Source organism: Juglans regia, chromosome 13, assembly GCF_001411555.2.
Source record: "Juglans regia cultivar Chandler chromosome 13, Walnut 2.0, whole genome shotgun sequence".
NCBI lineage: Eukaryota > Viridiplantae > Streptophyta > Magnoliopsida > Fagales > Juglandaceae > Juglans > Juglans regia.
Window position 1 is genome coordinate 25502689 of NC_049913.1, and position 26981 is coordinate 25529669.

A 26981-nucleotide genomic window follows, 5' to 3' on the forward strand; every position below is an offset into this window, starting at 1 on the left:
TAGATATGGTTCTCTAGAACCCCTTCCCGTAGATTAGGATTGTTACATGCATTTGTAACTTTATGCCTGGTAAAGAGATTTAACATCATAGAGTTACCTCATCTATTAAATTATAAAATTAGTTTGGGATAACAAAATTTCATTAAACAAAAATAAGAACATAATAATGTAAGCATAAACTAGTCTTATGTGGCAATAATACTTATTCATAAGGTCTAAGACTCCGAAAAATAAATCTCTTTTGGCCCTCATGCTTGGTGTTCATGTCATCATCATCTAGGACATTAAAACATAAAAATAAATAAGAACTAAGTTGAAGACTCGGTAAATAGCTAGCACATCATACTAGAAACATAATTTAACATGACTTGAGGCTTTGCTTTGAAGATTTTCATGCTTAAAAATACTTATACATATAGCATATGGATCATTTGATAGTAACATATGCTGAATTTAAGAAGTAATTATGGCAATTCATGTAACATAGTAGAGTGAATGATTGACTCTATGCATCTAATATGTTTCATGCATGACTGACTTGTTAATCTTGTCTTTCGCTTGTATAATGACCATCATAAAATATGTGCATAGGTAAAATTGTTGTTGACCACATAAAGCATAGCATAACATGTGATGGACCACGCTTAGGCCTGTGACTTGCGTATCCACCCATAACCTAGAGTCGTGCATTAAAGCTTACTTATCATTTACATGACTTATTTCTTATGTTATCATAATGCAAATGACCATGTTGCTTTCATGGTGTTCATAGAGTGTCATAATCATATGCATGACATAACATTAAACATGGCATATTAACATACACATGTTTTTTTATTGCCTTCGAGTTTACTTGTAAAAAACAATTAAGCATGTTAATCGTGATGTAGAATCCACTTATGGCAATCAATTAGCACAGATAACATAAGAATGATTTTCATGAGATAACATCCATTCTACAGAAAAAATCAAATAAGCATATCATACATAATTGAATCTACAAGCATATTGTCATAATTTATTGAGGGTTCAAGAAAGGGGTTAACATTGAATCTGGCTATACATATGTAATATCCGACATTTTATTTAAGGGTTTTAAAATTTATTATTATTATTATTATTATTATTATTATTATTATTATTTAGTTGCATTAAAATAAATATTATTAAAATTATGTTTTTAAAGTTTGATTTTATTCTTTGGAGTCTTTAGCCCTTTTAAACCGCTTTCGGTCAATTTCTTGGTCTGAAATATTTTGACCTTCAATTGACTTATTTGTCCAAAAGGTTTTAGCCTTCAGCCGATTTCTTAGTTTGACAATCAGATTGCCAACTTACACACGAAACCCTTAGCTATTTATACCCCTATTTCTCTTGCAATTCCCTTCCTCACGCCAGCAAGTTTCACACAGTCAAAATCTCCTCAAACCACAGCAAACCAACTCCCACAAACTAAACCACCGTAGCATTTTTCTTCAAAGTTGAGCCACTTACCTTACCGGGAACAACCAAAAATTATCTAGAGGATACCACCGTGTTTCACCACCACTTTCGGAAGAGATCAATTGGGCACCACCGTGACTCTCGAACCCAACCATTTCAGATCTGTCGCATACATCCTTCTTGAAATCTTGTCGTCGTTGATCTCAGTCCAGGCTCCACCCACGTCGTCCTTGCCTTCCTCTAGTATGATATTCCTTTTTTCCCGCAGTAACGAGCTACAAGGTAAAATCTCAGAAGCAACGTTAAGAGATAAGTAGCTTGATCATAAATTAGGATTAACACATATTAATTAGTTTAGATAAATTAGTATTAAAGATAATTCTTCGATAGCAACTTTTTATGTACCTTGTATGTCATGATATATGCAAGCATGTCATTCATCAAAGTACATGATCATGTTAATTTTCTGCATAATGTTCAGACTCAACATCTTGCAGTTATTTATGTTAGTATGTATGTCATGCATTTCACATCGCATAAGACATGTAAGTTTTCTTAAGTTCAAGTGCAAGATAAGATTAGATTAACTTAATCAGATGACCATTCAAATCCATGATACCAATGTTAATCCAGGGCAGATGTGTAAACCACAGACTCAAGCGTGGTCCACTGTAGTATGCCAGAATACTACCTTAGAGGCTCCCCTTGCAGTAGTGGGATGTGCGGTCGGTGCACAACCTTGCACATAGGATTAAGTGTGTTGGCTAGCCAGATCAGTCATATAGGTCAGAATAGTCATATAAATTAGATCACTCAATTAATTTAGATAAATCAAGACAAGTCATGCATAGCATAAACATAAGTATGATCAGTAATGATTTTAAACTCTCAGCATGAAAACTTTTATGAAAACCTTACGTTTATTACATTTATATTGTGATGGGTTTCTTACTAAGCCTTCAACTCATTTTAGTTTCATTTCATATTTTTAACTACTCAGGTGAGAATGATGATCAGTACAATCAGGAGGGCGAACCTTATAAAGAGTAGACTAAGAACTTAGTGACTTTATTGTGTGATTGCCTTTTCCATTTTAGTTGGTTTGAGAATTTTGGTTATGTTTTGTTTAAGATATGATTTATTTTATCAACTCTTTATGTGATAAATAATGTTTTAAATAATTATGCAAGTCTCTTACTTGGCTTTATTTATGTATGTACGTGACATTTATGACCTAAGAGAAATGAGTGTTACAACATAGTATGGGTAAACAACACTTTTCATGCAAAACAGAATAAATACAGCACACACAAAAGGGTGTGATAATGCCACTTATCTCCTTAGCTTTGAAAATCAACTAAGCACACAAATCAAGCACCTATTAAGTTATGTGCATATCCCATGTTATTATCAACTTAAACTCTTAATATTTTACTAAGGTATGAACCTGTACTCTTTCGTGTGGCTTGTTGTCTACCTAGTGACAGTGAGCAAAACTGACATTTGGTTATGCATGCCTACTCTTAAATTTCACTACATGTTGCATATATATGTATAGACATGCTCTCATAAGTTTTGGTAAGTTAGAATGCATGTAAGTCTCAAAACAGTGGTTGTTTGGTCTACTTGGAGTTGTTGGCAACAACAGATGCTAACATACTCGAATGTGGCTTCTAGAGTTATTTGTGATTGTTAACAACAATCCATTTTTAAAGCTTTCGAGAGATTTTGAGAAACTTTCAAAAATCATGCACGTCACATTGCTGTATGCCATGTGGTTTTCAAAACATCACTTCTCTGATCTCTTTATACCATGTGCATCATATAAACAATTAAATATAATGTGTCAAATATTTAAGGAATCATGACTTGATGAGTGTTTGTTCATGCTTATGAACTCTATATGCTAAAATTTTAACCTTTTTCAAAATGCTTTCTGAGTAAGAAAACATATAACTTTAAAACACATTACATGCTGCGAGTGGGTGTAATGCATGTGCTAAGCATGTCCCTTAATCTCTAGACAAGTTGAACATGAAAATCCACGACTTTACTAGAGTGTGATGTTGTTGTGATGCTGTTAGGCTCCTGACAACATGTGTTTTGCTTTTGTCCTGCTCATAGTGTCACGTTGCATCATGCATAGGAATTTGTTATGCATGGTTATAAGCCCATTCACATGCAATACTAGGCAAGGGTAGGGTTCTAGGTATTGTCTAGATTGATTCTTAGTGCTCCTAGAAGTTGGGTGGTTTCTTAGCCCATCTACTCCATGGTCATAAATAATTAATGGTTAATGAGATTCTTATATCTCTTTTTTTTTTCTTTTATGATTGATTTATTATCTAGTTTTTTTTTTTTTGCTATTTAAATTTAAATTAAAAATTTCAGAACATGATCTTCTTGTATAATCTAAAAAAAAAAAAATTCAATCAACCAATATAATCATATAATTTAATTAAAAATAAACTTAATTTTATAAAAATTATTATTTTTTATTTTTTGAGTCAATTTTTATTTTCTTTTAGATTATGTAAGCATGTCATGTTTTGAAATTTTTAATTCAAATTTAAATAGAAAAATGAAAAAAAAAGGTAATAAATCAGTAATAAAAGAGATTTTTAGTCTAAATTTAAAGAATCAAAGAAAAAAAATAGCTAATAATAAAGAATGTGTAAGAGGATGATTAACCATAATTAAGTACTGCACTCGCTATTAATCCAAGGAAAGGCCCCTACCACTGCTAAAAAGGACCACTGAAAGTGCTTCCCAACCGACGCTTCTTTCTTGGTAGCCATAGCTGTTATTTTTCATTGCAGCTTGAGTGCAGCAGAGATGGAGTACGTGAGCCCCGAAGGACTTCGCTTGGATGGTCGCCGTCCCATGGAAATATTATCTCTCACATATCTTATTTACGTTAGTTTTGAGAATGAGCCTTCCATATGTTTCGAATGTAATTGTTATCTTCACCAATCTCATGGAATTGCGTTCTCTTCTCTACCCTATTATCCTCTTTTACTTGTTTTGTTATGCTGCGCTTTTATTTGTTTCTGTAATTATTTCAGATGAGACAAATTCGAGCAGAGATTGGTGCTGTTGCTAAAGCTGACGGGTACTAAACCCTTGATGGACTTTTTTTTTTCCTTTTTTGTTTTCCTTTCTAATTTTTTTTATTCAATTCTTTGAATGAATCACAGGTCGGCTGTGTTTGAGATGGGTAACACCAAAGTCATTGCAGCAGTATATGGCCCTAGAGAGATACCCCATAACATTCAGTCCTGTTTTGGGCAGTTTACTTTGCAAGATAAACTCTCTTTCAAGTTATTGCTTGCTATACAATGACTTGCTCTTTTGGGGAATGAGATGAGTTGATAATTTTGTGAATAATAGTAAGATAGTTTGTGAATAGTAGTGAGATAGTTTGAGTTGATTATTTTTTGGATTTTGGGAAAGGAGAAAGAAAAAGTTGAGTAAAAAATATTATAAAGTTAAAATAGTATTAGAATATAGTTTTATAATATTATTTTTATTTAGAGATTTGAAAAAGTTGAATTGTTTTTTATTTTTTGTTTGAAAGTTTGGTAAAGTTGTAATAATTAGTTTGAAAAAGTTGTAGTAATTAATTTAAAAATTTTGTATTTGAATTATGTTTGGGAATGAGATGAAATGAGAATTCTGGAATGAGATCTATTTCCAAACAAGCATTGACGTGCTCGCTTGCAGGTCCAAAATAGGAGTCAACAAATTAGTGACAAGGCATTGGTAAGAGTCGTTTATATGTATTATTCTTTTGATTTTTAGTATTAAATTCGTTCATTTATTTCTCTTCCTCTTCATTTTTTTTTTAATGTTGCAGGTGCGCTGCGAGTATAGCATGGCTAATTTTAGTACTGGGGATCGAATGAGAAAACCAAAAGGTGATAGGTGAGCCTTTTAAAATGGTCGGTCACCTAACTTCTATTTGTTGCTTTGATTTAATCTTTAGTCTTCTTTGTAGAAAGCGGTATGATTGCAAGTCTACTTAATAGTGTAGCATGTTGTTTTAACTGCATAGAATTTGTCTAGTTGAAATCTCTTATCTGTGGCTAATTGATGAACCAAAATTCTGCTGAAGTGGCATTAATACTATCATACGCTTGAATGGGTTGTGATTTCAATGATTTGTCTGTATAAGTGGGTTATTACACCATGTAGTAGTTTCATTATGAAAGAGGATGTCTACTTTTGGCTTCACTTGCAATATTTGGCTAAGTGGTTGATCTTACAAAAGGAGGGACAACGTATGCTGCATTTTGCTTCTAATATATGTTTTGGGTTATGATGTTTTAGCTTAGTGGCAGCCTGCGGGCACATATCTTGGCCAAACCAGTGTGTTGACTTTAGCTCCTCTATTCTAACAGGAATTAAAGGTTTCAGATATGATGCTAGGCTTCCGGTATATCTATTTTAATTGTGCACCTATTGTACAGCAACAATATGTTAAAATAGAAAGCCTTCATCTCCTTGTAACCTTGTAAACTTTTACATGAGTTTGATATAAGTCCAAAAAAGTATTATAGGAACAATTATCTTTATTGTGGAAAATGAAACATTTATGATTGGTTTTAAGGATTATACGTGCTGCATCACTTAATCAAAGATGTATTATATTTTGCCTTCTTATTGATAAGAATTCTCTTGCACTCAGACGATCTACAGAGATATCTCTGGTTATTCGCCAGACGATGGAAGCTTGCATAATGACACATTTGATGCCTCGATCTCAGGTTATATTACAACATCTTGAAAACCTTTCCTACATAAGCGCGTGTTGCTTAATTCTTTTGCTGAAGCCATGTTTACTTATGTTGCAGATAGATATTTTTGTCCAAGTTCTCCAAGTTGATGGAGGTATGATATGAACCCGCGGGAATGAAATCCCTTGAACTCACAGTTAATTTGAAAACTTTCCAAGAAAGCCAAAATCAAGTCAATGGATGGAGAACCTAGACCCGATGAGAACTTGTTTCAAGAACCTAGATTATATTAAAATCTAGACCCGTTGAATAACTCGTCTCAAGAACCCATATTACAAAGGAGGAACGCCACAAATGTTATGATTTACCTTTGATAAGTTCAAAAGTTCAATTAAGAACAAGAGGAGTAAAACTCAACTCACAATGAATAAATTTATCAAATTTCATAAACTTCATAAACTGATTAGAATGAGGCTACATAGAGTATTTAAAGCAAAACCTAATGAAACCCTAGCCAAAATGAACCCCCATCTTCCAAAAGTGCTCCTGGATGAACAGTGCCTCAACTACAGTGCCGCGCTACAGTAACTCGGCTACAGTAACCCTAACCCTAGTTCAATAAACAATAAATTTCCCAACATGCCCTTACATAGGCATAAACCCAATTATTCTAAGCAAATAAAATAGCTCCTTGAAATTAATTAAATAAATTGAAAGCCTTCAAATGCCCAAAGACTATAAGTCATGTTGTTGCCCTTTCCATAGCTTATGAAATGAATCAAAGCATAATCTTCATCATTTAAGCCCTTGAACTTGTATTTGACCCATCTGGAACTTGCAACATATCTTTAAGACTAGGCCCATCTTGTTTCCCATCATTCCCCCTCACCTCAAAAGGATTCGACCTCGAATCTCCACCTGGATCAAAAGGAAAAATGTTAGTAACATTATCATTAATTTCATATCCATTATCATTAATTTGTTCAAGAATTTAAAAAAATCTACCGAAGCTACTCCTGTTGGCAACAGATAAAGACATTAAATCTAAAGGAGAAATGGATTATGTCTATAAATAATTTCAAAAGGAGAATATAAAGTGGTAGTATGCATGGTCCTATTATATGCAAACTGTATAAATCCATCCACAACCATAAAAATAGAATCTCTATTACTTTCTTTCCTAGGCAGCCCCAAAACAAATTCCATAGATATGTCTACACATGACTCACTAGGAATAGGTAAGAGTGTATACAACCCCAGTAGCAAAAGCTTAAATTTAGCCTTTCTGCATGTAATGCACCTGCCACAAATGCGATTGACATATCTCCTCATGTTAGACCAACATAATCGTTCATGCAAAATGTCTAAAGTTTTCATGACACCAGAATGACTACTCCAATTATATGCAAACTCAATGAAAGACAAATGATAGTCCCGCAAACGTTCATGCAGCAAGTCAATGTATGGCAAATGATACTCCCACAAATGTTCATGAAACACACCTAAAGTTTTTCTTACACCAAAATGACCAGTCCAATTATATGAAAACTCATTGAATGGCAAGCAATACTCCAACAAACGTTCATGCAACATGTTAATGAATGACAAATGATACTTCCACAAACGTTCATGTAACACTTCAATGAAAGGCAAATGATACTCCCACAAACATTCATGTAACACATCGATAAATGGCAATTGATACTTTCACAAACGTTCATGCAACACGTCATTGAAAGACAAATGATATTCCCACAGATGTTCATGTAACACAACAAAAGTCTTCCTTACACCAAGGTCACCCAACAAACCAGCATGTCTATTACACCCAAGCAACTTACGCAAAAAACTAGTAGGCACACAAAATCTATTCCCTCTAAACAAGTACCAATCTAGTTTATAGAACTTACCGAATGATGCTTTCTCATTTGTTCCATACACAAGTGCAAAGTCATCATCATTAGCATGCAATTCCTTATCATATTCAAGTCCCAACAATCTTGCATCTAAAATGAAAACAAGAACATATTTTCCTGCTAAAGCATCAATCACAAAATTTTCCATACCTTGTGTGTATTTGAATACATGAGGAAAAGTCTCAATACAGTCCTCCCACTTAGCATGCATTCTACTCAACAGCTTACCTTGTCCCTTTAAGTGTGTCAATGACTCATGTTTTTCAAATAAAGGTCGGTTAGGAATTGTGGCACCTGGCACAAGATCAACGTGGTGCTCTATCTCCCTAATAGGTGACAATCCCCTAAACACACCTCTAGGAATCACGACTTCATATCCCTGCAACAAAGAAACAACAAAAAACTAGGCAAAGAGTCATTAAATTCATTAGTATAAAAGCTTGCCTTAGCATAAAACTCACTTTTGTCTTTTTGTTTCTCTCTGTAATCTCTTTTTCTTTTTCCTCTTGTGCAACTCTTTTTTCTTGACTCTCAGCCACCACTCTCTTTTCTTTTTCACTCTTTCTTTCTCTAGATGTTTCGGCCTCCTCTTTTTTTCTCTCACTCACTTTTTCTGTTTCACGCTCTCTTTTTCTTCCACTCTCATCTTTTTTTGAACTCTCGGCCTCACAATATTTTTGCAACTCATTATCTTTTTTTCTTGAGGTTTCAGCCTCACCCCCATATTTTTTCTCCCTCTTTTTTCTCTCTCTCTTTTTCAGTCTCATTATTTCTTTTCTTCTCAATCTCATCTTCGCTCTTGCTTTTCAGCTCAATCTCACTTTCACTCTCACCTTCACTCTTGCTTTTCAGCTCATTCTCACTTTTACTCTTTCTTTTTTTATCACTATCATTTTCACTCTTTCTTTTTTGATCAACCCCACTTTTCAGCTTCAATTGATCCCCATGGACCTGTGTTGGAGTTAAAGGAATAAGTTTGATTGTTTTTCCATCCTTTTCAAAACTGTACATGTTCCTTAACCTATCATGGATCACCTTCCTATCATACTGCCATGGCTTCCCCAACAAAATATGACCAGCATGCATAGGCACTACATCACAAAGGACCATATCCTGATATTTCCCAATTGAAAAAGAAACTAGCACCTGCTTATTTACTCTAACCTCCCCACGATCACTCAACCATTGCAACATGTATGGTCTAGGGTGTTTCAAGGTACGTAAATTCAATTTCTCAACTAAAGTAGTGCTAACCAAATTAATACAACTCCTCAAATCAATGATCATACTACATACCTTGTTGTTGATGTGGCATCTAGTATGAAAAATATTCTCACTCTTCTGCCCTATATTATCCATCTTAAGTTTTGTATTGAGTGCATGCTTGGTAACAAGAGAATCACCATACTCTTCATTCTCATACCCATTTTCAACACTAAAATCGGGACGCCTCCTATCTCTCCTGCCATGAAGATTCCTAATTACCACATCTTGATGATCCATCCTATCCCTCACTTCACCCAACACCAAGTTCAACTTCTCAAACTGTTGTTGCATGACTTGCAACACAAAGGATGTGTTATCTACCATCTCCTTTTGTGATGAGTCATTCCTATGAGACATCATAATGCGCCGCACAAAAAGAATGTTAGTGGAAAACCTCACACACTCCCTTACGTGTTTACACTCAAATAAGGACACTCCACTTGTGTGTAACTCTGAATTGGCTTTTTACTTGATAATAATCTCACACTCTCTTGCCTTTTACCTCAAGAGTTTTCCCACTCAAGTTCTTTAAGAACTAGTTGAACTAAATCAAGACAATACCACCTTGTAGTATTCCAACCAGTAATATAGATCAAAGAAACAAGGAATGAATAAAATGACACGAGACTCAAGGAATTTATACGAGGGAAAGAGTAATTATAAAACAAGATACCAACCAGAAAGATGTATTCAGCTCCTATGATGATAAAAACTCAATCAATAAATACTTTCTTTCTCTTTGTTGTAACTATGTAGCAACGTTGAATACGCCACCTTCTCTTTTCTTCTTCTTCTTCTTTCTGGTTTTTTTTTTTTGAATTTTTTTTTTTCCTTTCTTTTCACCAACTGATTTGATCACAACCAAGAATAAGCAGTAGAGAAAACCCTAACAATAACTCAAAAACTCTAGGGCAAGTGATATACGACAACCCCTAGAATAAGAGATTTCAGCTAACACAAACCCTAGAACAATGAATTTCAGCAACCCCAATATAGTAAAGAAATCTGCTAGCCACCACTTTTTTTTTTGTAATCAATCCTAGAACAATGAAGCCCTAGAATTAAATATGCTATAAATAAAAGATAGAATCAGACCTGATTGGAAACCTGGCTCTGAATACCAAATGATATGAACCCGCGGGAATGAAATTCCTTGAACCCACAGTCAATTTGAAAACTTTCCAAGAAAGCCAAAATCAAGTCAATGGATGGAGAACCTAGACCCGATGAGAACTCGTTTCAAGAACTTAGATTATATTAAAATCTAGACCCGTTGAAGAACTCGTCTCAAGAATCCAGATTACAAAGGAGGAACGCCACAAAGGTTATGATTTACCTTTGATAAGTTCAAAAGTCAATTAAGAACAAGAGGAGTAAAACTCAACTCACAATGAATAAATTCATCAAATTTCATAAACTTCATAAACTGATTAGAATGAGGCTACATAGAGTATTTAAAGCAAAACCTAATGAAACCCTAGCCAAAATAAACCCCCATCTTCCAAAAGTGCCCCTGGATGAACAGTGCCTCAGCTACAGTGCCGCGCTACAGTAACTCGGCTACAGTAACCCTAACCCTAGTTCAATAAACAATAACTTTCCCAACATGCCCTTACATAGGCATAAACCCAATTATTCTAAGCAAATAAAATAGCTCATTGAAATTAATTAAATAAATTGAAAGCCTTCAAATGCTCAAAGACTATAAGTCATGTTGTTGCCCTTTCCATAGCTTATGAAATGAATCAAAGCATAATCTTCATCATTTAAGCCCTTGAACTTGTATTTGGCCCATCTGGAACTTGCAACATATCTTTAAGACTAGGCACATCTTGGTTCCATCAAGGTAGGTTGAGACTCAATTGAACCCATGCACAATTATTACTCCGGGATGGTCATCAATTCATTTAAAATTATTTCATGGATTGATGCTCCTTTCTCCCTCATTGTTTGTGTGATGGTAGATTGGGGATTTTGTATCAGTGGCTTACTATTGTTATAATTATTTTATTTTTTAGGCAACAGAGGCTCATAGGGAAATTATTATGTAAGATTATACATGCAGAATCTGGCTCACGTTTTTGTTGTAAGATAGGTGCTTTTATATGTTTTTCATGTTGTTCTTAAGCAATGTCTGGTTAAGGGTGATGCTCCCATTCGGTTGGAAACATGTAGACACTTATTGTACATGAAAAGGAAATAATATAAGGACTCGCATTAAGTATTTGACATTTGTAGTACCTGTGAATGGAAATACTAGTTGAATACATAATCAAATCAAACTAAAATGTTATGTTGAATTCTGTTCTTGAATTGGGAATTCATTTTCTGCAGGGACTAGATCTGCATATATCAATGCTGCAACTTTGGCCCTTGCAGATGCTGGGATTCCTTTGCGGGATCTTGTTACTTCATGTAGTGCTGGGTACCTTAATAGCACTCCTCTGCTTGGTAAATTTACATCCCTTTTAATTTCTTTTCCTGGTTTGTTGGCACGTCTTCATTTTAGCTTGTCGAAATGAATTCATTTTTAGAAAATTGCTATGTGAACAGATTTGAACTATGTAGAAGATAGTGCTGGAGGTCCTGATGTCACTGTAGGGTTTCTACCTAAGTTGGACAAAGTGACTCTTCTTCAGGTTATATTTGAACATCTGTTCTTATTTATTCTTCTCTACATGTCTTATAGGTTTAATTGAGACTCATTTACAAAGAAATCAACTCTCTCTCTCTCTCTCTCAACCCCCCGCCTCCCCACCCCAAAAAAAAAAAAACAAAAAAAATTTGCCTGCAATACGATCCCTACCCATCAACCGATTGGCCAAGGTTCATGCAAATATCTTTCCCCATGGCCAGTTGGCCTTACTGGGATTTGGAATGTCCAGAGTTGGATGTAATATTTCTTGATGGCCTCTGTTTTTGAAATTAGATTTAGTTCTAATTTCCTGGGTGGCCTCTGTTTTTGAAAGATGCTCAATGACATCTCCACGGAGGTGCTTGCATCATTTGTTCTATAAGCGCAACCAATCAAAAAATAAATAAACTTGTTTTATAAGTACAGTTATGACGGGTTTGTTGAAATATTCTGTTTGGTTGGCAGATATTGCTAGAGAATACCAAGCAACTAGAGTATCGCCGTGGCCTATAGCTTACAAGCATGGTAAGAAACTTAAAATCCATCATTTATTGACAATTGAATTAGACATATGATTAGGCTTTGCTGGTCTTAAAAATCAAACTGCAGGCATCTCGTCTCTGACCTCATTCCTTGGAAGCTGCAGCTTGGCCTGATCATTGTTAAACTTCAATTCCGCCTTCCATCAGTGACCATGAACTTGTTCAATTCTTATAATTTGCACCTATTTGTGGTTGGGATTGTGGTGAAGTATGCTTGCTCAGCTCTTGGAAATACTTTTTTTTTTGTCAGAGAGAATTTTGAAAGAGAGAGTTGGCATGGAGTTCTATATTTAATTGTTTTCCTTATCTTTTCCCCTAGTGATTCATTCCTTGTCACGTTCTTGCACTGAATGGTTGTGGAACCTGAACTGAATCGCCTTCAATCTTATGAAGTTACCGCTGTAAACGCGAGCCGTCCTATGTGAACGATGAGGAATGTAAATGCGATACTTCAAACCTTAGACTTTATACGCTAAACTATATGTGGGTTAATGCTGCTAATAACCCAAAATGATTAATCACCAAGGGTTATTTACCCTCATTCCGAAAACTGATTGGTTGTGTCCCTTTATCGAGAAACTTGGTTGAGAACGTCACAAGTATTTTATCAGTTCAAAGATTTCCAATTTCTTTTGTTGTTTAGTTACGAAGAAATTAAGATCTTGGAGGGTTTTTTTAACCGATCTTGGGTATTATCCTTTATTTCTTTTCGGGTTAAGAGTTCTGAGGAAGCAAGTTTCGCATCTACTTTGAACTTAAATTAGGTGTTTTTTTTTTTGGTAGGCTTGAACTTAAATTAGTTAAGTACGTGTGATGTATTTTTGCTAGAAATTTTATAGAAAATAAAACCCATAATCAATACTAAAACAAAACAAGAAACAAAGAAAATGAAGTCCATTATAAGAATTTATCATCACAATCACGACAAAAAGTTCGAAAATGTGGCTGCTGGGATTCGAGCCCAGGTCTCCACGGCCACAACGTGGAATTCTTACCACTAAACTACAGCCACTTGATGTGGCAAATTGATAAGTTTTATTTTATAATGTTTTCTAATTGTGATTTTTTGAAAGTTTGTAATTTTTGCTTGACAGGAATTGTCCGTCCGTTGGGTGTTTTTGCCTTTTGAAGATTGTTTACTCTCGAGTGCTTTTTGTTATGATTTGTTCCGCTTGCATATCCTCTTTGTTTTGGTTGTACATATTGAGACTCTGGCTGAACCCAGGATGCCTAAGGGTAGATTTGAGGGGTGAGATGAGAATTTTATATTTTGTTTTAGTGTTTAAAATATTATGTTTTAATATTATTATTATTTTAAAATTTGAAAAATGTGTATTGGGATTTGAAAAAATTGAATTATTTATTATATTTTGTATGAGAATTTAAAAAAAGTGTAATAACGAGATGAGATGAGATGTGAATTTTGTGTTTTGTTTGTGCCCCAAACCTGCCCTAAGTGTTGTTGATTAAGGGTAGGTTTGGAGGATGAGATGAGAATTTTGTGTTTTATTTTGAAGTTTAAAATATTAAATTTTAATATTATTATTGTTTTGGGATTTGAAAAAGGTGTATTGAGATTTAAAAAAGTTGAATTATTCATTATATTTTGTATGGAGATTTGAAAAATGTGTAATGATGAGATGAGATGAGATGAAATGAGAATTTTGTGTTTTATTTGAGGTCCCAAACCTGCCCTAAGACCAACAAGCAAAGTGAGTCTTTTATCAATTTTAAGGTTCATTGGAAGAACACCAAAAACCCAAATTTGTCAGTATCAACGAAATTTAAATAGTAAGTTTGAGGGAAACAAACCCGAACTATTTAGTTACTGCTAGCTAGCTTAAGGTTGCGTTTGGATGTTGAGAGGAGTTGAGATGAGTTGAGTTTTTTATGAATAGTAATGAGTTGAGATTGTTGAATGAGTTTAGTGGAGTCCACTTAAAATGAGTTTAAAATATGTTTGGATGTTAAGATGATTTTAGATATATTTTTATGAAAAGTTGTAAAATAAATGGGACCCACCAATATTTTATACTGTTTATGTTATAGTAAAAACGGAATACTGCACGTATCTGGCGCCAAGAAACTCCGGTTTTTAATTTGGCTCCATTGGCACTGTAGTCAATGCCGCCAGCCTTAACCATGCAGGCCATGGAAAATTGTCATACGGTTTTTTTTTTGAATTGTGAATAGTGTCCGTATTATTTGATTATTGTTATTTTTTATGTTACTTTTTCTTTAATTTTTTTTTAATCCGTTGGATTTTGAATGAAACGGTAGTTTTGGGATTGTTGGGAAAGAAGGAGGGAGAGACAGTAGAGGAGTTGTAACGGAATGAAAAAAAAAAATTCAAATGGGCAGACGAGTCAGGAATCTCTGCAAAGTAGGAAAATGTCGCTTTCATCTACAGTGTAGAAATGAGTTACGGTTTGAAACTCGGCTCAAAAGTACATTTGGATGGCAGACGAAGTTTAAAAATGAACTAATTTGAGCTGCTTTCAGCATAAAGCTCAGCCTAGTATTTCTCCCGTGGTTCCACGAGGTTGAAGGATAGAACTCCGAGGTTCTTGGATTGAACTATGAGGTTGCGGGCTCTGATTCTGCAATGATGGGGCAAGCTTCAATGCTTGCTCGACCTTTAGTGTGTGATGATACTTCTACGCTTGTTGTCCGGGATGACGCGGGTTGTTTTGGGTGAGCTCATTGCTCGTCCATGATGTTCCTAGTGCGGGCAAGCTTAGTCATGCTCACAATGCTTATTGCTCGGGGGTGAGCTTCATTGCTCGCTTGTGATGTGGACTGACTGAGTGCCCATCATGCCTATCGCTCTGGGTGAGCTTCATATCTCACCTTTCATTTCCCGCTATTGTGAAAGACGCAGGCAGGAAACTCTTGCACCTCACATGCATGCAGGGAAGGCATGCGCTGCAGCACACAGGCACTGCATGTCCATGCACACAGTGCTCACCACTCTAGACTTTAAATCAGAAAATAAACATAATGTATTTTGAGCAAGTGATAAGGGACTTATCTTCATTGATGTCTTGGCATCGTTTTGCTGGACTGCTCTTCATAGAGATGTCTAAATAAACGAATGCAAAAGTGTATGCCACCATCAAGACTCTTCATCTACCCGATCGGCATATCACTGATGGCGTGGACACGATTCTTCAGTGTAATGTCTACCTTATGCAATGGATAGTTTTTCTTTTTCTTTTTTTCCCCTAAATTGTTGCAGAGAAGGTTATATATGTTTGTTTGAAACTTTGTGCCTAAAGGCTAAAGTATGTTGGCAAGCAGCCAAGCAGATGTAGTATTTTTTTTTTTTTTAACTATGTATCCCAACATCCATTAATTATGCATCTTTATGTCCATTTCCACCCAGATTTTACATATGGAAGTAACCCCAAAATGTTAGTAAAGATTTATCATCCAGACAGCTGAATAATCAATTTATTAAATCAGAGTAATTCTACATACAATCGTAAAATGTGTAAACACTACATAATCGCTTTGAAAAAGAATGAAATCCACTATTAAAAAATTAATTTTTTTTATGTGAATCACATGTTTTATTCACTTTTTTCAAAATGATTACGCGGCGGTTACACAATTTACGATTGCAAATATCTTGTCTCATTAAACCATGTGCCTTAGTCAATTACTATAATATGCCGTATCACACTACTACAAATATCATAAGGTGATAATTTTAGTAGGTGAAGCATCATCAGAGTATTTTCGTCTTTAAACAGAAAAACACCAAGTTACCTCTTCGAAGGCATTAGACAACCATCTGGAAAAAGCCATTCTAATTTAATTTGGATCCAACAAGATAAAGGAAGAAATCCTCTTCATCCTGTAAAATATTACAGAGCGTGACAATGTCATGTCAAATTATTCTACAAGGGTAGGAGTGGACAACAGGAGGTAACTTTCCTACCTAAACATGACCATAGTAGCATCCAACGCCCTTTTATAGAGGTTGATGCGCAACTAGAGAGTTTACTCAACTAGGATTCATATAAATTCCAGTGCTACTAGTTAGTAGGTAGTAGTCACTCCATCCTGCCCAAGAACTTCAAAGAAAGCAGCCCCGTTTGGATAGTGAAAATGTTTCATCTTATCTCATCATTATAACTTTCTTAAATTCTCACACAAAATATAATAAATAATTCAACTTTTTCAAATTCTAAAAAAATAATAATATTAAAAAATAATATTCTAATAATATTTTATTCAACTTTCAACTTTCATTTAAACTCATCTCATCTCATCTTAACTCGCTATCGAAATGACACCTAAGCCTTGGCATCAAAATAACCATGGAAAGTGAAATAATATATATATATATATATATATTAATGTTTAACCATCAAATCTTGTTCACTTCTGAAGCCTACCAATGAGCAAAGATTGGTTCTTGCGAATCACCAGCACCTCTACCGATCCACCACAAGCATCAGTAATTAGAGCTCACAGAGGCTTGCAAAATCATATCTCCCCTTTTCCATACATACCGAAAGAAGGATTATATATGCAGCTAGGCAAACAACCAACAAACGATCACTCTTCATAGAGATGTCTACTTGTTGCCATTTAACTCAGAACATACATGATTCCTTGTGTATCTAAAGCCTGGAGGACCCCATGGATTATTAAGCTCAAGCATCAATTACCCTGGTGACAGGGCCTTACCACCACAACCACTAAATGTCATAACAATGTCATACAATCTTCCCTTACACATTTTTTAGCAGTAACCAGTTCAGTTAGAAGCCCACAGGAACTTTTATCTCCACTACAAGCATCCCTGATTAAGGCTTCCCAATCCTCCAAATCAAAACGTATCTTTATCTTCTCCATCTCCTCCAAAACAAAAGAGGCATTATCTATCTTCCCACAATTCAACAGTCCCACTAACAAACATTTAAATGTTTCTGAACGTGGATAATGCCTACCCGTCAACATTGCATTCAATACCTTCAAACCTCCTTCAAAATCACCAACCCTGCAAAATCCATCAACCATCATTCGGTATGTAGCTGCATTCGGCTTACAACCTCCGAGCCGCATTTCAATCCAAACTTTATAAGCCTCAGTCACTCTACCTTCCTTGCACATGTAATTTAACAATATATTATATGTCACAACATCGGGCCTAAAACCCCTTTTCTTCATCTCGTGAAGTAGAGATTTTGCCTCCTCAATCTTCCCCCTCTTTCCAAGGTCACTCATCAAAACACCATAATTCACCAGCTGCAGCTTACACCCTCGATACTCCATATCAAACATCATCTTTTTTGCTTCTGTATACTTTCCAACAGAGCACAAACCTTCCATCAACAGCGCATATGTCACCGCATTTGGATGTTTTTCTTTCTGCATCATATCCTCAAGCAAACTCATTGCTTCATCCAGACTACCCTTTCTAGACAAAAACCCGATAAGACTATTATATGTCACAACACTCGGTTGCACGTTTCTCTCAAGCATTTCATCAAACACCTCGCAAGCTTGTTTCCATTCACCCTTCCTGAGCCAGCCTTTTATCATTACATTAAACGAAATTGAATTCAGGCGAACACCCATTTGGCGAGAACGAGCGAAAATCTCATTTGCATCCAAAAACCGGTCACTATCAACAAGTATATTAAGAAGCGCATTAAAAGACTGCAGTGTACGGACACAATTAAAAGAAGGCATTCTATGAAAAAGCTCAATAGCTTTGTCCACGGAAAGGGCTTTCCCATAATGTTGAATCAAAGCAATGAAAAGGGTCTCTTTGCACCGAATATTTCGGTCCTGTATAAGACCAAGAACGGTCTCTACAGCTTCAAAGTTGCGAGAGCGAGCAAGCTTGTACACGAGAGCGGAGTAAGAGGGATAGTCGTGCTTGAAGCCAGTTTGGTGGTACTCGTGGAAGAGACATAAGGCCTCGTCTGGGTCTCGTACCTCTTTGACATTGGTGACGAAAGGTATGGGCTTGCGAGGCTTCTGGGGATGTCTGAAAGGTCGTTGTTCGTTGCGAGGTTTGGTTTTGGATTTGGTGGGACGAACGGTGCGGTATGCTTGAGCATGGATGTGATTGAAGCAATGGCGGATTTGAACTAGTTGTGTTTGATAGATGCCCTTTGTTCGTGAAAGGATCATCGAAGCTTGAAGAGCGGCTATCTTACAAACCGTTTGAATCCCAAGAGCTTTAAACGGGAGATTCTCATAGAATGAGACTAGATGGGATGATCGTTTCTAATATCGTATGCATTTTCTTATGACCGACCGACCATAGGCACGGGCGGGCAGGGATGCTAGTTTTTAACATGATCCTTAGAATCATATTAGCCTCCTATGTCTTTTTATAGATAACAAATGAGATAAAATAAAATGAGTTGAAATTAAAATTAAAAGTTGAATAAAATATTATTAGAATATATTTTTTTAATATTATTTTTATTTTAAAATTTAAAAAATATGAATTATTTATTTTATTTTATATGAGAATTTAAAAAATTTATAATAATTAAATGAGATTAAATTAAATAAGTTGAGAAGAATTGTGAAAATATTTTTAACTTGAATGCTTCTGGGTGGATCAAATATTCTATCTTCAAAATTGGGTCGAACCCTACATCATAAAGGCCCATGAACCCAAAGCCGTAAGCCTACCCGGTGGAAACTAAGGCACGACCGCCAAGAAGCATTGATGCGAATCTGAAGTCTAACCATCATTAATAATGATTTAATGATGGAACATACAAAAGGAAATAATATCCAGTGTGATACTTCGTCAGGTACATTAATTCCTCTCAGCATGATATTTGCCATACAAGCAAATTCAAAGCCATAACGATCCACAACGCAGTAAGGATTAGAGTGGATCAGGCCGTAAGGCAAGCCTGACCAATTGAACACTCAATCTATATAAGTGGAGGTCAAAGCACACACCAAAGTTAACATCATGATCCAAAAATAAAAACACTCCATATACTCGATTCTTACTAACTTAGGCATATAAGAGGTGTCCTTCACCACATAGTGCCTCTCTTTCCTTTGTGGTGCAAGTTGCTAGAGATCATTTGCAGGGGTTTGAATCACGTTTATAACAATTGGTGCCATTTGTAGGACCGCTAAAATTTCAACAAGCCTTTTGTATGCCTAGAATGACACGTTTTCAAGCAATCCGCGATCAAGAAACCATAGCAACGAGCGAAGAAGCAAACATAAGATTGGAGGGAAGGTTCGCAGAAATGGAAGAGAGATTGAGGAGGATGACTCTAGAAATGGAGAGCCTCCAGCACGAAAATGAAGCTCTTAGGCAAAGAACTGCAGAAAACAATCCACCAAGCCATAATGAGAGAAGCGAGGCTAAGTCACAAAATGCAAGCAAATTGAATTTCGATGACGAGAAGAAAAGGAAGATGCACCAAGACCTATGCAACCTCATGGACAAATATGAGATGGCCAAAAGGATAGGCACATCCTCATCTGTTGACCACCTACTCAACAACACCGACTTGCCCTACAACGTTGAGATAATGATGGTTCCATTTCCACCCAAGTTCAAAGTTTTGAAGATTGAACTATACGATGGATCTGAAAATCCTATTGAACACTTGGAGATGTTCAAGGCCCATATGACCTTACATGGTTTTCCAAGAGAAATAGTGTGTCGAACTTTCCCCTTGACTTTAAAAGGGGTAGCAAAAGGGTGGTTTGGCGCTTTACAGCCAGGCTCCATAGATAGTTTCGAGGAGCTCGACAGATAATTTTTGACACAGTTCATGGCCAGTAGACGAAGAATGCGACTAATAGCATACCTCCTGATTGTAGCGGGAGAACGAGAGTTTAAAGGCACATCTCGCCAGATTCAACAAGGAGTGCATGAAAGCAGATGCTTAAGATGAGAAGATTACATTGGTAGGCCTCTTAGCAGGTATATGGCCCAGGAAACCATTCATGACAGAGTTGGCAAGAAAAACCTCAACAATATTACTAGAGTTCATGGATAGGACGGACGACTTCATCAATTCCAAAGATGGTCTCAGGGCCTTAACTGCTCCAAGGAGGTCTACATTAGAGAAAGTAGAGAGTAGCTCAAAAAGAGTAAGCAGTGGAAAAACTCAGGTGAAGGCAAGGAAAAGCCATATGATAAAAGGAGAGATGGAGGCACACCCTCCCGAAATCAGAATTCAAGGTCGATACACGCAAGTCTGAATGTGCAAATAGAAGGCGAGGAGCATGTGCGTGGTAACAACAACCAAAACAAGGGACCCACCACTTCTGCACCTATCACTGTATGGAAGGGCATAGGACATAAGACTACTACTCCCTAAAGAAGAAAATAGAAATAATGAGGGAGAATGGGGAGCTCGAATGGTTAATCGCCCAACATTCCTCACCTAGAGGACAATTATCAAATAGAAGGCCAAAGCAAACCCGAAGACCTCACAATAGTGAAAGCTCAAAGCAAAGAAGGAGAATGCAAGAAAACCCTGAGGATGCTACTTGTCAAAGCCCTAACAAGTGCAATGCTTCCTTGGGTGAGATCCAGACAATAACGGGAGCATTTACCATAGGCGGGCCCCCATCCTCCAGTAGAAAGACACACTCGACAGGCCAGATACGAAGAAGTGTTTACCATGGAGAGGTCACCAAAGCAAGTAAAGGGCCAGAAGATGGTCGTCATATCCTTTGGTGATGAAGACAGCAAAGGGGCCTAATACCCCCATGATGGCACACTGGTAGTGACGTTGCTAGTGGCCAACTATACTACCTAGAGAATTCTAATCGACAACAGAAGCTCGGCTAACTTCCTCTAATGGGATGCCTTTACGAAATTGGGAATTGACCCAAGCCAGCTACACCTTTTGCCCATTCAGCTAAAAGGGTTCTTGGGAGACACAATCCAACCCATAGGCGCCATAACACTACCTGTATCTGCTGGAACAAGGCCTTGCATAGCCACCACGACGATTGATTTCCTTGGAGTTAAGGCTCACTCCTTGTACAATGCCATCATCAGGTGACCAATCCTGAATAACTTAAAGGTCGTTACTTCCACTGACCACCTGAAGATGAAGATCTTAACAAAGGTTGGAGTAAGAGAAGTACAAGACGAGCAAGTGTTGGTGCGAGAATGTTACATATAGGAGCTCAAGAATCGAGGAAGGGACGTACATGTAGCAGAAAGTTCAGGGTCTGGCAAAGCATAAGGCAAGTGAAGGCCGATGAACCTCTAGAGCTTATAACCCTGGACCCGAACCACCCCGAAGCAACGACGAGGATTGGGACCATAATGGGATCCAAAGTGAGGCAACAATTAAAGCAATTCGTGATTGAACACAAGAATGTGTTTGCCTGGAACCATGAAGATATGCATGGAATCGACAATGAAGTCATTGAACATCACCTCTATGTAAGCCCCGAAGCCTAAAAGATCTGGCAAAAGTGAAAGAGCTTTAGCACCAAAAAATATGCAACAATAGCTGAAGAGGTAGAACGACTCTTCACTATCAGGGAAGCTCATTGTCCAAAATGGCTCTCCAATGTGATTTTAGTAAAGAAGTGAAACAATAAGTGGAGAATGTGAGTTGAATTCACCTATTTAAACAAAGCATGCCCAAAGACAAATTCCCATTGCCGTGTATCGACCTGATAGTATACTTCACAATGGATCACCGAATGAGCTTCATGGACATCTATTCTAGATACAACCAAATTTGGATGAATCTAGATGATCAGGATAAGACTTCTTTCATCACGGACCGTGGACTGTATTGCTACTAAGTGATGCCCTTTGGAATAAAGAATGTCAGGGCCACGTATCAAATATTGGTGAACCGCATGTTCAAAAACCAGATCAGTCGAAACATTGAAGTTTATATGGATGATCTACTTTTCAAGAGCAAGGAACCCGAGCACCACATAGTTGACCTATGGGAAGCTTTCACCGCCCTGTGACAATACAAAATGAAGCTCAACCCAACAAAATGTGCCTTAGATGTGGACTCAAGAAAATTCTTGGGCTTCATGGTCTTAGAAAGAGGAATAGAGAACAATCCTAGAAAGATTAGGGCGATAATCGACATGAAGCCGTCGAAATATAAATGAAGAGCAAAATTCAACCGATTGTATAGTAGCACTTAACAAATTTGTCTCAAAATTGACAGAAAAATGTTTACCCTTTTTCAAAGGGGTGGTGCTAGCGGGCTGCCCAACACTTACTGCTGGGCGTATCGCTAGCACAAATGTGTAGTTTATTTTTTATTTTTATCATTTTTTTGTAAATATATTTTTAACATCCTTAACCATTAAAAAAATAAAATAAAAATATACAACTTCACTAATAATCACTTCCTCAATCAGTAAGTAAGATAAAAAAATTAAAATATTCGAGCGGTAACTTTAAGTGCTAACATTGAAGGGGTTAAGTAGCATTTTCCTTTCCAAAGTGCTAAGGAAGGCCCTGTCCTAGAATGACAAATGCAACTGAGCATTTGAAAAGGTAAAGGAGTACTTGTACTTGTATTTGTCGGTCTCCCCAAATGCCAGCTCAGCAGCTTTGGTTAAGGAAGAAAAAGACACCCAAAGACAATTATATTGGAGACTCCTACAGTCAGATTTGAAATCTCAAAAATAAGACCAGGAGCTCCAAAATGGGCACTTGACATGATCATGTATCTAACTACTGGAGAACTCCCCAACGAAAAATAGGAGGCAAGAAAGTCGAAGAACAAAGAAGCCTGATTCACTCTAGTAGATGGGGTATTGGAAAAACGAGGTTTCTCCGCACCTCTCTTGAGATGCATCTCATTAAAGGAACCACAATACGTGATGTTCAAAATACATGAAAGGGTGTGCGGGAATCACTCTGGCAGGAGAGATCTAGTAGGAAAGGTCATGAGGGTAGGCTATTATTGGCCCCACGCTCTTAAAGACTCGAAATAGTTTATTAGGAAGTGTAAAAAATTTCAGCTATACGAACTGGTGCCTCATTGCCCACTAGAAGAATTGACATCAATTGTGTCACTTTGGCCCTTCACACAATGGGAGGTCGACATTGTTGGACCTATGCCCCTTGGAAAAGGAGGAGAGTTTATCGTCATTGTCATGGATTACTTGATGTAATTGGTAGAAGTAGAGGCCCTAACAACTATCATGACTTGTAGCATCACCAGATTCTTATGGAAAGCGGCTGTATGTCAATTCAGTATACCATGATGCATCATTTAAGAAAATGGACAACAGTTTGACTCAAACCATTACTACGATTGGTGTGTCGAACTAGGAATCAAAGGGTAGAAAAAAAATCTCGACTTGTTGAAGGAAAGAAGGGAAGCAGCAGAAACGTAGACAACGACTAATAAAAGAAAAACGAAATACTACTTTAATAGAAGGGTCAAGCCCCCATGTCCCCTTTCTTCTTCTCACCCATTCTTCTCCCTTTGCAATTTATTTCTTCCAGCAATGACACATTGCTTCTTCAACGTCTCTCTCTCTCTCTCTCTCTCTGAAAGAGGATGGAACCCCAATTTTATTAATTGTCCTCACTTATGGCGGAGGAAAACCGTGGTAACAGAACAAGACCCATGGGATATGCAGATATCCCATGGGCCTCTCCCTCTCTCTCTCTCTCTCTCTCTCTCTCTCTCTCTCTCTCTCACTCTCTCACTCATTATCTCTCTCATAGTTGTTACAATTGTTTCTTTCCGGCGCCGACTTCATTACTACATTATTAATACTGCCGACTGTAATGCTCAAAATTACTCTAAGGATGCCCAATCTTCAGGTGAGATGATGTTTTTCTCCTATAAATACGCACGGGTTGAAGCACACCACTCACACACAAATTTCTCTATTCTTCTTTTAAGTTCTTGGTTTGAAACTCTCTATCTCTCGTTTCTCATGTTCTGGTAAGCCCCTTTAGCTTATTCTCTATTACTATGAATTTATTGTGTTTGTTATAATGTTCTAAATATTGTATAAGCTCCTTATAGTTATTTTGATTATTACAAGATTGAATCCGGGTGTATATATATATGTGTGTGTATATGTACGGAGCACCTTAGTTAAGGAAATAATATTTGATAAGTTGTAGATTTTTTATTATTTTGAGATCTGGTTCTTGTTATTAATTTGGTTCTTTAGTTTATGGTTATTGCTCGTGTTCTATAGTTACTGGTTAATGTGAAAAGAACACATTTTGATATTTAATATTTGATTTCACATTGGACACATTATGACTTATGCAATGGATGGAGAACCTTGTGCCGATTGATTCTGTACCATGAGTTATTAAGGAATTTAGAGGAAACTCTTGATTAAAATGCCATTTTTCTAACTGTTGCATAAGCCTAAATACTCGTATAGTAGGATAGATTTTTTAAGTATTGTTACATTTATGCCTTTAGTTTATAAGTCATGGACGAACGTGTTTTGAATTTCATTTTACGTTCAATTAGTATTAAGTTGGACTTTTTTATTATTATTTTATTTTAACATTTGGTTGGTATTATGTTGGGTTTAATTTTACTATGGGGTTTGTGTTTATGTTGGGTTTACATTGTTTATTTAGGTCTTAAGTGATACTGTCGTCGTTATCAAGCGGTAATTCGTGTATCGAGGTAAGTAGGTTTAATTAATCTGACATTTTTATTAAAAGTTTCTAAATTCTTTATTTTTATGAAGCATGTATGAAGTGTTATTGCTCAGAAAATTATTTTTGCGTTGCATAAAAATGTTAGAACATCTCAAAGTAAATTATTATATCATGAAATGTGTGAATTGAGCCTAGACATCTATGTAAGTAGTCATGGCATATTTATAGATGATTATCTTTGAAATTTCATGTGAATTATAGTATGGTTATGTGAAATGACATGGATTTTATGATAGTGTGGTACCATTACTAAATATGTTTGGGAGGAAAACTACACTAAAGGACTTGGAGAAGGTGTAGACCCACTCAATGAAAAACGTATGGGGAGGATAATTATACTGAATGACACTGAGAAGATGTAGACCCTAAACAAAAAAGTATAGGGGAAGGATAACTATATCAAAGGACATTAAGAAGGTGTAGATCTAATGAAGAGGAGTTATAGGAAGGATAGCTACCCTTGAAGGGGTAGTTCCCTATCGAAGAATTTTTAAAAGTGTTTTCTTTACATGATAAAGACTTTTATTTTACGTTAATATCATAATTTGAGTTATCATTTATTTTTGCTAAATGTGGCTTGTATGTTATACCCAGCTTAATCAATCATACTTATGAAGCCGTGCACTTTCCTTTTACCTGTAAAATTTCTTATTTTATAGATGTTAGTTAGGAGCATGCCAAAAAGGAGGTTTAGAAGACACGTGAGAGAGTTAGAATAAGAGCGACGAAATAAGTGTCGTCTATGGGATATTTAGAATTTTATTTGAAACTTTTATGAATGAACATTTGAGTTGGTTTAATGTTTTGAACTTCTTGCCCACAAAGCTAAGTGCCCTTGCACTCGCATTTGGAAATCAAATGATGATGACGCTCTCTTGAGTGTGTCACTCCTTGCCCAAAAAATGGAGTGCCCTTGAACTCGCATTTGGTGATCGAAGGATGATGACACTGCCTTGAGTGCATCACATCTCGCCCACAAAGCTGGGTGCCCTTGCACTCGTATTTGACGATTACAGGATGATGACACTCCCTTGAGTGCATCACTCCCCGCCCACAAAGCCTAGTGCCCTTGCACTCGCATTTAGCGATCACGGGATGATGGCACTCCTTTGAGTGCACCACTCTTGGCCCACAAAGTCGAGTGCCCTTGCACTCGTATTCGGAGATCACTAGATGATGATACTCCCTTGAGTGCGTCATTCCTCGCCCACAAGGCCGAGTACCCTTGCGCTAACATTTGGAAATTAAAGGATGATGACCCCTCAAGTGCATAACTCTTCACCTACTATCGCTGTTGAGCGCATATCATGCATAGCATAGGAGTTGAGTACCCACACTTTCACATTAAACGATCAAAGAAAAAAAGTCCATTCATCCATTCATATAGTTAACAGGAAAAGAATCCAAATCAACTAGATTAAAAAAGATAGTTGAATTACAAGTAAAGAAAAATATCAACAAAACCATTGAAAAATAATACGACAGTTGCATGGAAAAAGAAGAAACTAAGGATTGTGAGCCAGAGGAAGAAAAGTGTCGGCCATCACATCCCTACCCAAGGAATCAAGGACCTAGAAGGCAACGCGACTTGGGCGAATGGACTGTAAGTCCAAGGACCTTAAGTTTGTGCAAGGATTCTCCAACAGATGGTCCCTCACCTTTTGAAGGCCAACCTTGAAGCCCAATCCCCAACTCTATTACAAACGGCCTTAGCTGACGCAAGCTGTTGAGAAAGGCAGACAACCTCTTGCCTAGAAGAGCTTAGTTCAGCCTCTAACTTGACGG

The 26981-nt window shown here is 36.7% G+C and overlaps 2 protein-coding genes, 1 long non-coding RNA gene and 1 other non-coding gene across 4 annotated transcripts; 2 read left to right on the forward strand and 2 right to left on the reverse strand.

The window, feature by feature from the left end:
• Positions 1-5301: 5301 nt before the first annotated feature.
• Positions 5302-12070, forward strand: LOC108991702 (exosome complex component RRP41 homolog). The gene is made up of 5 exons (XM_035684827.1): positions 5302-5367; positions 6131-6209; positions 6297-6333; positions 11696-11812; positions 11915-12070. Exons 1-5 carry the CDS (start codon positions 5318-5320, stop codon positions 12058-12060), a joined length of 429 nt encoding a protein of 142 aa, XP_035540720.1. The 5' UTR covers positions 5302-5317; the 3' UTR covers positions 12061-12070.
• Positions 12071-12462: 392 nt separating this feature from the next.
• LOC108991712 lies at positions 12463-12856 on the forward strand. The gene is made up of 2 exons (XR_004798105.1): positions 12463-12521; positions 12606-12856. It is a non-coding gene; the product is annotated as an uncharacterized LOC108991712 (long non-coding RNA).
• A 622-nt stretch (positions 12857-13478) lies between these two features.
• On the reverse strand, positions 13479-13550 carry TRNAH-GUG. Its single transcript has one exon. It is a non-coding gene; the product is annotated as a tRNA-His (tRNA).
• Positions 13551-16814: 3264 nt separating this feature from the next.
• On the reverse strand, positions 16815-18832 carry LOC108991719 (pentatricopeptide repeat-containing protein At1g07740, mitochondrial). The gene has a single exon (XM_018966093.2). It carries the CDS (start codon positions 18689-18691, stop codon positions 17255-17257), a length of 1437 nt encoding a protein of 478 aa, XP_018821638.1. The 5' UTR covers positions 18692-18832; the 3' UTR covers positions 16815-17254.
• Between the last annotated feature and the right edge of the window lie 8149 nt (positions 18833-26981).